Source organism: Eriocheir sinensis, unplaced genomic scaffold (assembly GCF_024679095.1).
Source record: "Eriocheir sinensis breed Jianghai 21 unplaced genomic scaffold, ASM2467909v1 Scaffold887, whole genome shotgun sequence".
In the NCBI taxonomy this organism is placed as follows: domain Eukaryota; kingdom Metazoa; phylum Arthropoda; class Malacostraca; order Decapoda; family Varunidae; genus Eriocheir; species Eriocheir sinensis.
The window spans coordinates 7860-25838 of NW_026112260.1; the positions used below are offsets into that span (position 1 = coordinate 7860).

The window sequence follows — 17979 nt, forward strand, 5'->3', positions numbered from 1 at the left end:
TTGCATGAATAACACATCTTGCCTAATAATAATAATAATAATAATAATAATAATAATAATAATAATAATAATAATAATAATAATAATAATAGTAATAACAAGTTTTGCAGGGCTTATAAATACATGTGTAATTAATGCAGTGTGTGTGTGTGTGTGTGTGTGTGTGTGTGTGTGTGTGTGTGTTCATTATTCATCAATGTATTGCCTTTATTAGAAGCTTCTGATGTTGTGTGTGTGTGCGTGTGTGTGTGTGTGTGTGTGTGTGTGTGTGTGTGTGTGTGTGTATGTAATTAATTTTATTTATTTTCAATGTGAAGGAATTTTTTTCTCTCTCTCTCTCTCTCTCTCTGGAAAAGAAGCAAAATTAAGTCTTATGAGCAGGAAAGAAAGACAATGAAAATCCTAATCCTTGAAGGCAGGACTTTACCCTTTAATAGTTGTCTGAAATTTGGGGTTCAAGAAAGTTAAGGGTTGACTGGAGATCCGGACGGCATGTGATGACCTTCAGTGTTTCGGTGCGAACCTACGTCCAGGGGCTAAACACACCCACACACTGAGCCACTACTAATACAGTCACCTCTCGATTAACATGAGTTTAAATAAGGCGTTTTTGATTTAACACGAGTTGATATTTAACCCTTTCTTTGCTAAACGCTCACAGCGAGGGTTAGGCGTATTTGCTGGTGTTGGTAAACGCTCGCTGCGAGCTCCAACCGCACTCAAATCTCCCGTGTATGAGTGTGTTCCAACACTATTTATCACAACACAGGATTGCCAATTGAGTGTGTTCTTCACTAAATTTGGTGGAAAATCATTTCAGCCCAGAGCGGCAAATCTACGGACGAGTAACTGGTGGATGTTCTTGCCCATTATAGCAGCATTTTTTGGATAGCTTCACCTGACTGATTCTTTGACCAAATAGTTGTAAATATTGCAGTTGGCAATACAACTTTGCCAGAATCTCAAGGAAAGATGTCCACAGTCCCCTCAATACGGCTGATCATCCCGCACGCACCGAAGTAAGTGTTAACATTCAACACTCCCTGAATGTGCATGTACGTTCGCAGGAGAGGCATACATAACCGACTCCTAAAGATCTGGGCCTCCTCTTTCCAATGGCATTTTTGGTTTTTAGTTGTGATGAATAGTTTTTGAGATACAGAGGTTAAAACAGACCCTCATTGGGATGCCTGAAGGGATAGTCGCGACCCGTCCCACGCGCAAAGAAAGGGTTAATACATTATAAGCAATGGAGGTGGCCACACTGGCAGCGAGCTGACTGACGAGAAAGCGAGAAGAGTTGACGAATGAGTTTTTTCACGCGAGATCGCTCGGTCAGAAGGAGTGACATCACAGACATATAATATTTGCCGTATCTCACCCATACATTACATAGGACATTTTGGTTGACACCGCTAAATGCAGCAGTGATTGCAGAACTTGAATATGTTTGTGAAAACTCAATAACACAAAAACTAACTGACGAGTTGAAGTTAATTATCCATTTAGGAAAAAGTTAGAACCTTTCAGCATCATATTCCTCTTGGCAATAACTTAATTGATTCACCTCTTTTGGGTTTGGCTAGAGTCTAAAATTTAGATCCAAACTATAAAATGCAATTATTGGCTTTCTAATTGGTAAAACCAGTCCAAAAAACTCGTTATGAATGCAACTCATGGCATTGGTCTTTATTAAGATCATTCTTAAGCTCTCTGAGGTCATTCATAATCAGAGCAAGGGAATAAACAGAAAGATTGTTAGGAGTTAGGTGGTGATAGCAGAGGATTAGCAATTAACTGTTCCCTCAATGCTCACAAGTCCCGGGCCGGAGCTGGAGTCTATCATCCGAGCTAAGATAAGCCTCGATGGTAGTCACCTGCCTCCACCTTCCACTCCCATATCGAGACGAATCTTAATAATCACCGCCTAAAGGACTAACTACACTATCAAAGAAAGAAATTACAATATTAAAGTGTTTCCTTCATAAAATAATAAGTAACTGATCTTGCTGAAATTAAATAAAAGTGCAAGGATAATTTAACCGTTGGAAACAGCCCACGCCGGAGAAACACAAAACATCCCTTCAACCCGGGTGGCTGGCCAGGCACACTCCTCCTTCCATCTCTCACCAAGTCAAGACCTCAGCACTCCACCCATTAACTCGCTGCAGTGCTTTCTATTAACAACTCCAGGAATACTACACCCTGCGGACATCTCTCCTTCAGATTCTGGCAAGGGAGCATTGGCAACTGCAATATTTACAACTATTTGGTCAAAGAATCAGTCGGTGATATGTGAAGCTAGGCAAAAATGACGCTATATTGGGCAATAACATCCACCAGTTACTCGTCCGAAGATTTGCCGCGCTGGGCTGATATGATTTTCCACCAAATTTAGTGAAGAACACACTCAATTGTCAGTCCTGTGTTGTGAGAATTAGTGTTGGAACACTCTCATACACGGGAGATTTGAGTGCGGCTGGAGCTCGCAGCGAGCGTTTACCACCACCAGCAAATACACCTACTAAGGATTTCAGAGGCTGTGCGGCCTCGTTTTTTGGGAATAATATCGTAACGAACAATCGTATCGGTACGAGATTTTGCGACAGTGTATTTCACACACTGCCTTAGTTTTTAAGGGTATCGCCAACCGCCACAAGTAGAGAATAAAGGCACTTGTCCCTATACCAAGAGGGTAAAGTCATCAGTGTCAGGCAAAGATACGAACACAACTACCAGAGGCTCCGCCCACCTTGTTCCTCTTCCCTCCATCTCCCGCCTCTCTCTCTCTCTCTCTCTCTCTCTCTCTCTCTCTCTCTGGAAGATACATACATACTCGAGAATGATTTTTTTTTTTCAATTAAGGCATGCTTGATGTGATACTGGGACTTTAATTTTGAGCATAGTGATACACATCTGGGCCGTGGACGTAATGACATGTGAGAGTAGGGTGAGGTGGTAAATGATGACTACCATGATTGATGGTAGAACGATTGCTCGCTTGTATTTGTTTCTCTCTCGTTTGTTTTTTGTTGTTATACCTTCGCAATTCTTCCCGTTACCATACTTTCAGCTCTTCCCTGACAATAAAATTAATAGCACCACTATAATTTGGCGATAAGAGCACCATTACTTTTATCAGTAGGTACATGCTATACAATAGCCCTACGAAAACGTACACCATAAACCACCAAACCACTACGCTACCAATAGTTACGGAGGTAATTAGGCTATGTAAGTAACACGTTACCCTACTCTCAACTTTATTTAAAGGATGCCTATCAGTATTAGAAAGAGTATATAACGCCACTACAATTAATGCATGCCTTTCATTCATTATAGTTACGAAGCTACATGAGAGAGAGAGAGAGAGAGAGAGAGAGAGAGAGAGAGAGAGAGAGAGAGAGAGAGATATTGAGGGAGAAGGGAGGAGGCGGGAGATGGAGGGAAGAGGAACAAGGTGGGCGGAGCCTCTGGTAGTTGTGTTCGTATCTTTGCCTGACACTGATGACTTTACCCTCTTGGTATAGGGACAAGTGCCTTTATTCTCTACTTGTGGCGGTTGGCGATACCCTTCAAAATTAAGGCAGTGTGTGAAATACACTGTCGCAAAATCTCGTACCGATACGATTGTTCGTTACGATATTATTCCCAAAAAACGAGGCCGCACAGCCTCTGAAATCCTTAGTAACACTCGCTGTGAGCGTTTAGCAGTGAAAGGGTTAACCCTATACGTTCCGACCCCTTGAGATTTTTCGCCCTCGTATAGCCAGCATCGTATTGATTTTTCTGAACAACAATAACGCTCGTGAACACTAAGTACTGGAACCTAATCAATGGTGTAAAGCAATAGTGAATAATGAGTGAAAAGAAACTCTCAAGAAATAAAATCCTTTTCTCCCTCTTCCTCCTATTCTTCCTTCTTTTCTTCTTCTTCCTCCTCTTCCTATTCTTCCTTCTTTTCTTCTTCTTCTTCCTCTTCTTCCTTCTTTTCCTACTCCTCTTCTTTCTCCTTTTCTTCTTCCTCCTCTTCCTCTTCTTTCTCCTTTTATTCTTCCTCTTCCTCTTCTTCCTCCTCTTCCTCCTTTTCCTTTTCTCGCTAGCTTCTCGCCTCTTTTTCTTCCTCTTCCTTTTCTTCTGCCTCTTCCTCTTCTTCCTCTTCCTGCTCTTCTTCCTCTTCTTCTTCATCTTCCTCCTCTTCCTGTTCTTCCTCCTCCTCCTCTTCTTCCTCTATTTCCTCCTCTTCTTCCTCTTACTCTTCTTCCTGCTCTTCCTCCTTTCCTTCCTCCTCTTCTTCCTCCTTTTCCTCTTCTTCCTCCTCTTCCTCTTCTTTCTCCTTTTCCCTCTTCCCTCTTTTCCCCCTCCTCTTCCTCTTCTTCTTTTTCCTTTTCCTCTTCCTCTGCTTCCTACTTTTCCTCCTCTTCCTAGCTTCTCGTCCTACTCTTCTTCCTCATTCTTCCTCTCACTCTTCCTTTTCTTCTTCCTTCTCATCTTCTTCTTCCTTTTTCTTGATTTTGCTATTCTTCTTCCTCCTCTTCCTCTTTCTCTTCTTCCTCCTCTCCCACCTCTTCCTCTATTTCCTCCTCTTCTTCCTCTTCCTCTTCTTCATCCTCTTCCTCCTTTTCTTCCTCTTCTTCCTACTCTTCCTAGTCTTCCTCTTCTTCCTTCTTCCTCTTCTTCCTCCTTATTGTCCACTTCCATCTTTTCCTCCTCTTCTTCCTCTTCTTCATACTCTTCTTCTACTTTTCCACCTCTTCCTAGCTTCTCGTCCTCTTCTTCTTCCTCTTCTAGCTTCTTCCTTTTCCTCCCCTCCTCTTCTTCTTCCTCTTCCTTTTCTTCTTCCTCTTTTCCTCCTCTTCTGCATCTTCCTCTCCTTCCTCTTCTTCTTCCTCCTCTCCTCCTCTTCCTCTATTTCCTCCTCTTCTTCCTCTTCCTCTTCTTCATCCTCTTCTTCCTCCTTTTTGGTGATGATGGTGATGGTGGTGATGATGGTGGTGATGATGGTGATGATGGTGATGATGGTGGTGATGATGATGGTGGTGATGATGATGGTGATGATGGTGGTGATGATGATGGTGTTGATGATGGTGGTGATGATGGTGGTGGTGATGATGGTGGTGATGATGGTGGTGATGATGGTGGTGATGATGACGGTACTGGTGGTGGTGGTGGTGATGATGGTGATGATGGTGGTGATGATACTGGTGATGATGGTGGTGATGATGATGGTGATGATGATGGTGATGATGGTGATGGTGGTGATGATTATGGTGGTGATGATGGTGGTGGTGATGATGGTGGTGGTGATGATGATGGTGGTGATGATGATGGTGGTGATGATGATGGTGGTGATGATGGTGGTGATGATTATGGTGGTGATGGTGATGGTGGTGATGGTGATGATGGTGATGGTGGTGATGATGATGATGGTGGTGATGATGATGATGGTGGTGATGATGGTGGTGATGATTATGGTGGTGATGATGGTGGTGGTGATGATGGTGGTGGTGATGATGATGGTGGTGATGATGATGGTGATGATGATGGTGGTGATGATGATGGTGGTGATGATGATGGTGGTGATGATGGTGGTGGTGATGATGGTGGTGATGATGGTGGTGGTGATGATGGTGGTGGTGATGATGATGGTGGTGATGATGATGGTGGTGATGATGATGGTGGTGGTGATGATGGTGGTGATGATGGTGGTGATGATGATGGTGATGATGATGGTGATGTTGGTGATGATGGTGGTGATGATGGGGATGATAGTGATGATGATGGTGATGATGATGCTGATGATAATGATGGTGGTGCTGATGGTGGTGGTGATGATGGTGGTGATGATGATGCTGGTGCTGATGGTGATGGTGGTGATGATGATGGTGGTGATGATGATGATGATGGTGGTGATGATGGTGGTCGTGATGGTGTCGTTGATGATAAGTGTCAGAGAGAGAGAGAGAGAGAGAGAAGAGAGAGAGAGAGAGAGAGAGAGAGAGAGAGAGAGAGAGAGTCATAGGCTATTTGACCGTTTGAACCTAGCTCCCTAGCCTCTTCCATCTTTCATAGTATTTTTTATTACGCTAAATTTCGCTTTCCTATTCGTCTTGATATCCCAAAATAATCTCTCTCCTCTCTCTCTCTCTCTCTCTCTCTCTCTCTCTCTCTCTCTCTCTCTCTCTCTCTCTCTCAAAACATACAGATCCCCCACAAAAAAAAACAAACGAGGCCAGTGATTTATAGAAAGTAATTTTTTTTTTTTGACGATAAGAGTATATTTGCTTATATTGAAAGGAACTGAATATGAATGACATGAATATTTCGCAGCAAGTGAAACTGGCACTGAGATTATTTTGGGTATTATCATTGTTGCCTATATATATATATATATATATATATATATATATATATATATATATATATATATATATATATATATATATATATATATATATATATATATATATATATATATATATATATATATATATATATATATATATATATATATATATATATATATATATATATATATATATATATATATATATATATATATATAGAGAGAGAGAGAGAGAGAGAGAGAGAGAGAGGCCAGTCATAGGCTATTTGACCGTTTGAACCTAGCTCCCCTCTCTTCCATCTTTCATAGTATTTTATATATATATATATATATATATATATATATATATATATATATAGAGAGAGAGAGAGAGAGAGAGAGAGAGAGAGAGAGAGAGAGAGAGAGAGAGAGAGAGAGAGAGAGAGAGAGAGAGAGAGAGAGAGAGAGAGAGAGAGAGAGAGAGAGAGAGAGAGAGAGAGAGAGAGAGAGAGAGAGAGAGAGAGAGAGAGAGAGAGGCCAGTCATAGGCTATTTGACCGTTTGAACCTAGCTCCCCTCTCTTCCATCTTTCATAGTATTTTTTTTATTACGCTAAATTTTTTTTTTGCCGATAAGAGTATATTTGCTTATATTGAAAGGAACTGAATATGAATGACATGAATATTTCGCAGCAAGTGACACTGGCACTGATATTATTTTGGGTATTATCATTGTTGCCTGGTTAATATATATATATATATATAGATATATATATATATATATATATATATATATATATATATATATATATATATATATATATATATATATATATATATGAAAGATGGAAGAGAGGGGAGCTAGGTTCAAACGGTCAAATAGCCTATGCTCTCTCTCTGGCTCTCTCTCTCTCTCTCTCTGACTCCAAGCACGTTTTTTTCTTTATTAGCTATATATAGGAATTGTCTGGCCAAAGTACAAGAAATTAACATATGTACGAGACACAGTTATCACCTTATGGTAGTGTCAAAATAAGTATTGTATGTGCCATAATTCGTCATCGCCTCGCCGCAATCACAAGCTCGTGTCGCCAACTGCCGTTGAATAACTCTCGTACACAGCGGGCTGTGTACGTTTTATTATGTTTTATTACAGCTAGCTTGTTTGTTGGTCTGTTTAGTGTATCAGCTAAAGCTTTGTTAACATAAAAGATGCAGAACATGCAGTATAGCACTATACAATACAGGTATATTAATACTTATAACAGTAATAATATCGTCATCCGGAGGCGTTTGAACGTTGGTTTTTTTTTCACAGCGTATCGCCGTGCTTCAAAATGATTCGCGTCGGTGTTTCTAAATATTCGTGTTTAGCAAGATAACGGAGGCTCCTATGGTTATTTTTGATATCGCATCTTAATCTACGGTATTTTCTACGTTTATCAGTAGGTCTGTTTTTCTTTTAAACTTGGTAATAAAAAAAAAAAAGATCGTTTTGACAAAAATCCTCAGGGGGGGGCAAATGTGGCCCGGGTCGGAACGAATAGGGTTAAGGCAGCGAGGCCGCTGACTGGGTGAGTGCCGGCGATGACGTCATCGGACTCCCAGCGAATCTCAAGCATGTTTTCAGAGCTCAGCCAATCGTAGTTTTTTTTTTTTTTTTTAATGTGAGTGACTATTTTGAGTAATTATCAAACCCAAAAGTCAGACCCACGTGTGCACAAAATATTTTTTTTCATATTGGTTACTTTATTCAATTAGCGCGACCGCTTCATCCACCTAATTCCTGCACTAAATGGGGCTCTACTGTACTTGTTATATTAAAAAAATGGTCCTCATCATCAATAAATGAAAATGTATAAAAATAATCAAAGAACATCAACAAAATGAATCATCAGCTTCAAATGGTGTGCAGAACATTTATAAAGCCGCATAAAGCAGACTACTAGTAAGGAAGAGGTTCCAATAATGCCATGCAGGCCAGTCACAACCAAGAATGTGGAGCCAAATACTGAATAGTGAGGGAAGCTGCAATATATTCTTCAAGTACTATTGTGAAATAAATCCATAGAATAATAGCTGGGCCGAGTCTTGGGATGGCTTGGGAGCTTCTCGTGGTGGGCTCATGTTACTGAAGAAAGAAGGCTTGTAGTAATTAAGAGGGGAATTTGAAAAGGATTAAAAGGTTGGATGCCAAGAGGGGGTCAATGTATACCAATTTCTTCCGTGGGGGACATCAGTCTTCTATGGAAAAAGGCTCAAAAGTAAGATAAGAAAATTCTGACACAATGAATAAGATTACACCTCAACAGAGAGCTTTTATAACGGTACAAGCGTGAGATCCTTGATGAGTGCCTTCAATATCTGGCCATTAGTAAAGTGCCAACAACAAATTATACCTCAACGGAGACCTTTGGCACAAGATCCTTGATGAGTGCCTTCAATATCTGGCCATTAGTAAAGTGTCAACAACAAATTATACCTCAACGGAGACCTTTGGCACAAGATCCTTGATGAGTGCCTTCAATATCTGGCCATTAGTAAAGTGTCAACAACAAATTATACCTCAACGGAGACCTTTGGCACAAGATCCTTGATGAGTGCCTTCAATATCTGGCCATTAGTAAAGTGCCAACACCAAATCTCATGATAAGGAGATTTATATGACGCTGGTGAAATCATGTCACTAAGCTGGTGGCATAACAGAGCCGGTAAGCAGAGGTGGGCAAGTGCGGTACTTAGTGCGGCAGTACCACAAAAGAAGTACCGCACAACAGCACTACCGCAAGATTTCTAAAACTAATGCACTACCGCGGACCACACTAAAAAATCCTGCAGTACTTTCAAAACTATCAAAGACGACATTTGCAGCGCGGCAGCTCACAGAAAAGGGTTTGTTTTGCAGTGAATCGGACTCAGTCAGTCATCAGAATCAGTGATTCAATTATTCTGACTTTTCAGTTATTGTTCAAAATTAAATACTAAGTAGACAGACTAAACTACCTCACTGCCAGTCTTCTCTAGCCCGCGCGGTGCCGGTCATTTCAAGCCGTCCGTGGTGCAGACAGATGTTTCATTCTTTATTTTAAGCATGTTTCCTTTGTTTGGATAGCCAGGATAGCCACTTGATCTTTATTTTAAGCATGTTTCCTTTGTTTGGATAGCCAGGATAGCCACTTGATCTTTATTTTAAGCATGTTTCCTTTGTTTGGATAGCCAGGATAGCCACTCAAAAAAAAAGTATTTTTTTATTTTGACTACCGCAGTACCGCACACTGTGTACCGCACTGGGAAAGAAAAAAATGGGACCGCACTACTCCGGAAAAAGTACCGCACTACCACAGCCGCACTACTGATTTTTCAGTACCGCGCCCACCTCTGCCAGTCATGGCTACTAGGTGATGGGGCTGAAAACCATGGGATGATGGCACCAGTTAATTTCTCTAGTATAAATAGTTCTTAAAACTGCAAATAGGACTGAATAATAGCAACGGCAGAGTCTAAATTTATAAGGAGTATTTGAGCAAATAAAAGGATTAAATAGAGGGAGATGTTGCAGTACTTCCTAACAAAGTTAGAAGTAGGTGACCACCAGACGCGTTACTGCTAAAGTTCCGGAGAGATAGTGGTGTGTCATTATGTGCCCAGATCTACTAAACACATGTTTGGTGTGTTTGAGCCATCCCAACATTATGACTCACAGTGGAGGAGATAGTGGTGTGTGCCCAGACCTACTAAACACATGTTTGGTGTGTTTGAGCCATCCCAACGTTATGACTCACAGTGGAGGAGATAGTGGTGTGTGCCCAGATCTACTAAACACATAACGTCCTAAAAATATTAAAGACAATTAGTCTGAGCAAAGCAACAAATAACACAGTGGAGCCATTATGGGAAGGCTGTAAAGGAGCTTTCAATTCTTTATGAAGAGTTCAAATCATTTTTCTCCCTGACAAAGATCAGCGAGGAGAAGCCCAGTGAGGCAGCAACACCATCAAGATAGTGGAAGTTCACTTTACTGACAAGTTGAAGATTCTTGAAGAAGGTTCAAAGATGGAGAATAGATTAATTATAATTTTCAAGATTGAGAAACTGAAGTTTTTCTGTTGTGGGGCAAAAAGCTAATTTTAGAAAAAGGTTTCATAAAGTAATTAAATATAAAGACTAAGAGGAATCTTAAGAGAAAAAGAAAACATAAATAAGCTTTTTTGTGGCATAATTAAGGAGTTCATAAAGAATGAATAGGATCACCTCAAAAATTAAGTTAAGGTTTAAGGGGGGGAGGTTTCAATTGATAAAGAAATTCAGTTTAAGAATGAGTTAATACAAGTTCTTTCAATAACAATAGATCTGTGATTTGCTCCACAAATTACTGAACACTGCCTGTAGAATAGTCCTGGCCGGTTAAAATCTTGATTGATTAAGTCGGCCTGGAATTGCATCTGCTTTAATACCTAGAGATGGGACGGTTCAGGAATGAGTGACTTTGGCTGCAGTAATTACGACCAGAATTTGGGAAAGTTTTGGAAAGTTTTGTTTAGTGGGCAGCGCAATATCTGTGGTCATATGCCGGAGAGAGAGACAGGAGGGTAAGGAATTATAGGAGAAGGGAACAGACCCCAGGAGACGGGACACAACCCCCGATCAATACCTGGTACACTGCTGGGTGGACAGGGGCGTAGGGTATCGGAAAAGCAGGCCAAATTTTTCCACTCCGCCCGGGAATCAAACCCAGGCTCTCTCGGTTGAGAGCCGAGTGTGCTAACCACTGCACCACGAAGCCCCCGCCCGAATTTGGGTATTTATTGGGAGTACAGTCCGGTTATCTACATCTAACAGACAAAATCCTGAGGCTTCTAATTCGTTAAACAGAACTATGTATCAATCAAACTCTGCCTGTAAAAAATCTGAGTATTCGTATCTTCATTGATGTCCAACTGTCTTAAGAGTTACTGAAGGGTTATTGACTTCATGGAGAAGATATCGGAGGGAAGGAAGACCAATATAAATCAGAATGAAAGCGGGGAGAGATGTTCAAATTACTACTTCAATAGCTGGATTTTCTAGTATAATGTAGCGGTTAATATTACAAAATACAGTTGTTGTTATGTAGCCTACAAATGTTACGTTTACTAGTACAATTACTAATATAATATGGTCGTGAAAGAAAGTTAATTGTTCTATGAGAGGAGAAACTATCTTGGATGTTTAATTAAGTATGCTGCTCATGTTGCCATAAGTTGGTTCTAAGAGTTTTCTTCCTTATAGGAGCTTAGCCCGGAAGCAGCGACGGGCCAAATTTGTGGCTTTACCGTGTAGCAGTGACGGGCCAAATTTGTGGCTTTACTGTGTAGCAGTGACGGGCCAAATTTGTGGCTTTACCGTGTAGCAGTGACGGGCCAAATTTGTGGCTTTACTGTGTAGCAGTGACGGGCCAAATTTGTGGCTTTACAAATGTAAGTGACGGGCCAAATTTGTGGCTTTACCGTGTAGCAGTGACGGGCCAAATTTGTGCCATGATATAAACCCCAAAAATAGATGATACATAATGTGATCACAAATGCTTTGATATAAATTATGAAATGGTTTGTGTGAGGGGCGATTTTTTCTCATTTTTCTCACTTAGAGGGACCATTAAGAAACATGATCCCCGCTGCTACCGGGTTAAATGTCTATCTGCCATTTTTCAAGTTAGTACTAAGGGTAACTTCTATGTATGAATGATCTGCTGGGGGGTAAGCATGCTCTCATTCAGTTGAAGAGGGTAAGAAAGGAGAAAAACAACGGGGCGGTTAAGACACGAAACCTTCTTAAACAATTAGTAATAGGAATCCTAATGTGGCTACAAAAGAAATTCTTGAGCCTAGGGATGACACCATGTTTCAAGTTGCGTATGCGTCTGGGTAATCTACGGCATATAACAAAGAAACACTCCAGCATGCAAGATGTGCTCCCACATGAGTGTCTGCGAGGGAGCCAATCAAGCACTGAACACAATCCATATCACGATACATGGTCCTGCCCTTGTGTGTCGGCCTGGATGTGGAGGCAGCCAACATTCTTTACAACAGTTTGTAATGAAATCAGGTTCATGATATAATGATAGTAATGTTAGTTTTTCAGACATTTTTGGACATACAATAATGCTATCTATCCTTATAATATGGCACTAGCCATTCCACACCCTAACTGCTTTAATGGAGGAAACAGAATCTTCCAGACAGTTGCATCACAGCCTATTGAATGATCAGTGAGGGTTAATTATTGTATATTATGTTATGTGTTGGTTGTTGGGTTTGTAACTCCATTCCATTCCATTGAGATTAGAGATGCTTGATCAAGTTGGCAGTCGGCCTCCATACCTGGGTGTAAAGCACTTCTTTGAGACGCTGTTTTGCTGGACCCTGACTGGTGGCAGCGGGAAGCTACGTAATGATGGACTCTGCGCCCACACTCCGCCCGCAAGAGGTGCCCCTGACGCTAACCTTCGGCGACGACTTCCCCGGCAGCATTCCGGGCGTTTCACTACACCAGGGATGCCAACGTCTTGCGAGGGGTGAAAGTGTGGGATAAGCCGGACTACCGGGCTGTCACTACGTCAGCTGCGGGGACAGACGGCTGCATACGCAGAGCAACGAGTGCAGCTGAACGCAGAATGGGGGCCAACACACTGGACCGCCCGTCATCGACCGCTGACGCTATCGAAATCAGGATCCTGCACTTTGAGGAACAACAATTTGGAGAGGGGCCGAGCGACTTCATGACACGGCTACGACAGTTAGGCTGGACGGCATTCGAGACAGAGAAGCGAGGCTGCACATAATCAAAGAGAAGTGGATGGAAAATGACGAGACTGCAAAGAGTTACACGGCTGTAATGAAGAAAGCTGAGTCGGTTTTGTCCGCAAAGACTGCAACTTCAGCTACAGGCCAATCAGGAGACTTAGTGGGAGGTGGAATCCTTGCGCATACTACGGCCAGACAGCCATCGCTCGGTAATGGACACATGCGAGCTACCGAGGCCGGTGGCAGCAACTCGTCAATCGAACCGACCCACTCCCGGCTCTAGAGTGTCGCCTTCTCCTCCAGCCAGCCGAGGAGCAACCACACATCAGTTATAACAGGGCCGTGGCTGCTACTACTCTTCCATAGAAGAGGCTATGTGAGAACCCTTCCTGGAAACCACCGGGCAGGATTTTTAATGACTCCCGCTATGCACGGCGGGCAGCGACACAGGGATCCTGGATTGCAAAATACGTCACTAGTAACCCAAAATTAGAAAAATATCTACTAAATCTGGGGAAAAAATTTGATGAAATCATTTTTCAACTGATTTCAATAATAAGGGATCAACATTTACTAAAAAAAAGATAGGGCATGTAGAGGTTGGGGAATTTTCTCTACAGGGGTCAAAGGTCAACGACCTTTCGTTAAAAGGTCCAAATCTCTATCTCGCAAATGAAACGTCATAAATGGCTGATCTTGGTAGTGTCAAAATGAACAGAATGGTGTCAGGGAAAGATCTGAAATGTAACCACTTACAAAAAAACAATATATTACCTCTGAAATTGAGGTCAAAATATTCAACACGCCAGAATTTGTTAAGAAGTTATCTTATCTCAGGAGAATATAATATTTCATGCAAAAAATAATGACCCTGTTTGAGTTCCCATGGCTGCTTAAAAAAAAAGTGATTAAGTGGTTTGGAAGAGATCAAAGGTCATTGAGCTTTCTATGTTTAATAAAGCAAAACCCAAACCCACAAGTCTTGATTAGTAAAGATGAGGAACACATGTTGTAAATAAGGTGTTTCAATGTATGATAGTTCATTCTGAGATGAGGTCTCAAGGGTAACAGTCTGCATAAAGTTGCCGATCCTTGGCCGAACAATTTGTATCTGTTTGAGGTCGTGCACAAGCTGGATTGCTAGGTGATGACAGATGACAGATGTGAAGAAGATGCAGGGAAACTTCAAAGCTTACATTGGAAGGGCTAGGAGAGTCTTGTTAATACAAATAGATGACTCTTCTTTATTGGAAGCATTGAATTTGGCAGGATGCTCTTGGCCTGGACATGGAAAACAGGATGGGGGATGGTTACTTCACCAGTGAAATGGAGGAAGCATCAAAGCCACAGCTGATAGCTATGTTCAGGGAAGGTTCATTGATGGTGCAGTACTAGTGTGTGATGGAAGGGATCCAAAGATCATGAACACATGCGTACAATGGCAGGCAGAACAATATCTCATAATTTGGGAGTCCCACCAGAACTGACTGTGTGATAGGGAACAATTTATTGCCAATGAGGAGAACAAAGAAGCATTTATCAAGACACAGCTGACACTGCACGAGGTGACACACTGGTCGTCAAGACAGCTACTGAACTTGTCAAAAGCGTGAGCACTCCTGTAGCTGTTGTTGTTGCCCAAGATTATTAATACTTCTCGTGTACCACCGACCCGTCTACTGCACAAATCTGTTCCCACTCATGGATGGCCTGTAGGATATATCGTCAGTAGGAATTACTGACCAAACTGATCTTTTGTTCAAGTATGCATGGTCAGGCAATGACACTGTATCCATGGACACACAAAGGAGACAATCTACAAATGAGATTTTCCAAGACATGTCACCAACACATACACGAACACTAATTCCTCCCACGATGAGCTAAAACATGCAGGTGTCAAAGCAATGCAGGTGTGGCATGTGGAGATACTCCTTCAGAGAAAGCTCCTTTCCTCAAATTTCAGAAGCAAGCTGCAAGATTGATCCTGATAGGCTTCACCCTAATGTCTCGCCCCAGGGCCAGATGTCAGGCCAGGCCACACAACACACAAAATTTGAGGCAAACATTAAGAATGACTGCAAAGGTTTATGAAGCTAATTTTTGGTGTGTAAGGAGTTAGATTCTTGTTCATGATCCTCCAAAAATCTCAAAAATCTACAGTGACTATAAATGCTGAAAATCAACCCCTTGGAATGTCCCCTCCTATCACCTCAGAAGTGTAAACATTTGTGGAAAAGTGTGTGGCCGTCACTTAATGTCCCTCATGAGATGACCTGAAGGAAATGAACACTCTGAGGGGACAGCAGGAGTTGGAGCATGACCTTGGAATGGAAGAAGAAGACTTTAGCAGAATAGAGAGAGAAGGAACAATTGTAGAATGCAAATGAATCAGAGAAGAGGAAAAGGATTGAGAGAGGAGGAAGAAACAACAGAACAAAATTAACACTCACCAAATGATTCCTCTTCCTCCTCCTCCTCCTCCTCCTCCTCCTTGTCTTCTTCTGGCAGTACCTGCATATTAAGTGAGGGATTAATAAGCTGTATAAATATTGATACCTTATAAAACAATACATTCCTTTGACTGTTGCCTAAATTCAACACAATAATGTTACAGCTCTAAGCCTGGCCCCTCAGTCACTCCTTGATAACCCTGTTACCATACAACCCCCTTGGCAACCCTTAACAATCCTAGGCGGGACTTTACACACAAAACTCGCCTCACTTGGGGTCGTCCCTTCCTAACCCTGCACCTTGAAAATTAGCCACTTGACTGTGGATTTCCTACCAGAAGACCTCACCAACCTATAGGAATGGGGTGTCTGTGGCTACAATTCAATGAAGAAAATTTGTAAAGTCCTGCAGCTTGGGAGGGGATATCCAGCACACCAATACCACATGGGAAACACTCCACTATCCACCACAGAGGCAGAGAAAGACCTGGGAGTGTATGTCACCAGGCTACCAGTGAAGGGATATCCAGCACACCAATACCACATGGGAAACACTCCACTATCCACCACAGAGGCAGAGAAAGACCTGGGACTATATGTAACCAGGCTACCAGTGAAGGGATATCCAGCACACCAATACCACATGGGAAACACTCCACTATCCACCACAGAGGCTGAGAAAGACCTGGGAGTGTATGTTACCAGTCTACCAGTGAAGGGATATCCAGCACAACAATAACACATGGGAAACACTCCACTATCCACCACAGAGGCTGAGAAAGACCTGGGAGTGTATGTTACCAGTCTACCAGTGAAGGGATATCCAGCACAACAATACCACATGGGAAACACTCCACTATCCACCACAGAGGCAGAGAAAGACATGGGAGTATATGTTATCAGGCTACCAGTGAAGGGATATCCAGCACACCAATACCACATGGGAAACACTCCACTATCCACCACAGAGGCAGAGAAAGACCTGGGAGTATATGTTATCAGGCTACCAGTGAAGGGATATCCAGCACACCAATACCACATGGGAAACACTCCACTATCCACCACAGAGGCAGAGAAAGACCTGGGAGTGTATGTTAACAGGCTACCAGTGAAGGGATATCCAGCACAACAATACCACATGGGAAACACTCCACTATCCACCACAGAGGCTGAGAAAGACCTGGGAGTGTATGTTAACAGGCTACCAGTGAAGGGATATCCAGCACAACAATAACACATGGGAAACACTCCACTATCCACCACAGAGGCTGAGAAAGACCTGGGAGTGTATGTTAACAGGCTACCAGTGAAGGGATATCCAGCACACCAATACCACATGGGAAACACTCCACTATCCACCACAGAGGCAGAGAAAGACATGGGAGTGTATGTTACCAGGCTACCAGTGAAGGGATATCCAGCACACCAATACCACATGGGAAACACTCCACTATCCACCACAGAGGCAGAGAAAGACATGGGAGTATATGTTATCAGGCTACCAGTGAAAGCCAAATTCGTTCCAATCGCAGTGGACGGGTTAAATTGTGCCGATACCACCGATACCAATACATCGGTACATCCCTACTGGAGACAGTGTATGGAGGAAGACATGAGAAGGATGAACAACTGGGAGAGAGTATGTGATCATCAAGAGTGGGAGACCTGGGTCGGTATCATAAGACATTTTGGCTTCTCATATCAGCTATTTCTAAAGGTCAAAGAGTGGGTCAATCAGGTTCCAATGAGTGTTTCCTTAGGTTCACGGTACAGAAGAAGAATCAAACTACCACCAGGGCCATAAAACTAATCCTGCTCAAAACTCCAATGAATGCCTTGTCAAATATGTGAACTTGGGCGACGGAATGTTTAGCTATACGGCCCCTAGGCACCTAGCAACTACCTGACTGACTTACCAGGTGGGAGGGCTGGGCCGTGCTCTCCACCTGGCACAGGATGAGGATGGAGGAGGTGCCCAGGTTGAAGTCAGTCCAAACCCTTGGGTAACTCACACTTTGTGGGCCGCAGGGAAGAAAAGGATGATCAGTAGGTAGTGAAAAAAATATATCAAAATTGTGAAAACTTTCTATTTTTTATTTTTACAGCAAAGGGAGGCAGCTCAAAGGCAATAAGGAGAGAGAGAGAGAGAGAGAGAGAGAGAGAGAGAGAGAGAGAGAGAGAGAGAGAGAGAGAGAGAGAGAGAGAGAGAGAGAGAGAGAAGTTTTGTTTAGTGAACGCAACATCTGTGGTCATATGCCGGAGAGAGACAGGAGGGGAAGGAATTATAGGAGAAGGGAACAGACCCCAGGAGACGGGACACAACCCCCGATTAATACCTGGTACACTGCTGGGTGGACAGGGGGTACGTTGGGTATTGGAAAAGCCGCCCAAATTTTTCCACTCCACTCGGGAATTGAA

The 17979-nt window shown here is 42.4% G+C and overlaps 1 protein-coding gene and 1 non-coding gene across 2 annotated transcripts; both read right to left on the minus strand.

Annotated features, from left to right (window-relative positions):
• Positions 1–11032: 11032 nt before the first annotated feature.
• On the minus strand, positions 11033–11106 carry Trnae-cuc (transfer RNA glutamic acid (anticodon CUC)). Its single transcript has one exon. It is a non-coding gene; the product is annotated as a tRNA-Glu (tRNA).
• A 4478-nt stretch (positions 11107–15584) lies between these two features.
• LOC126994819 (uncharacterized) lies at positions 15585–17379 on the minus strand. Its single transcript, XM_050854100.1, has 2 exons — positions 16841–17379; positions 15585–16642 (listed from the first exon to the last, which is right to left on the minus strand). The coding sequence occupies exons 1-2, from the start codon at positions 17038–17040 to the stop codon at positions 15937–15939; spliced, it is 906 nt and encodes a 301-aa protein (XP_050710057.1). The 5' UTR covers positions 17041–17379; the 3' UTR covers positions 15585–15936.
• Between the last annotated feature and the right edge of the window lie 600 nt (positions 17380–17979).

Excerpts from the sequence above, each read along its gene's own strand:
- LOC126994819 (XM_050854100.1), bottom strand. The coding sequence starts at position 17,040 with ATGTCTTTCTCTGCCTCTGTGGTGGATAGTGGAGTGTTTCCCATGTGG. Across the intron at positions 16,643-16,840 it reads CTGTTAACATACACTCCCAG|GTCTTTCTCTGCCTCTGTGG; the intron begins GTCTTTCTCAGC and ends ATACACTCCCAG.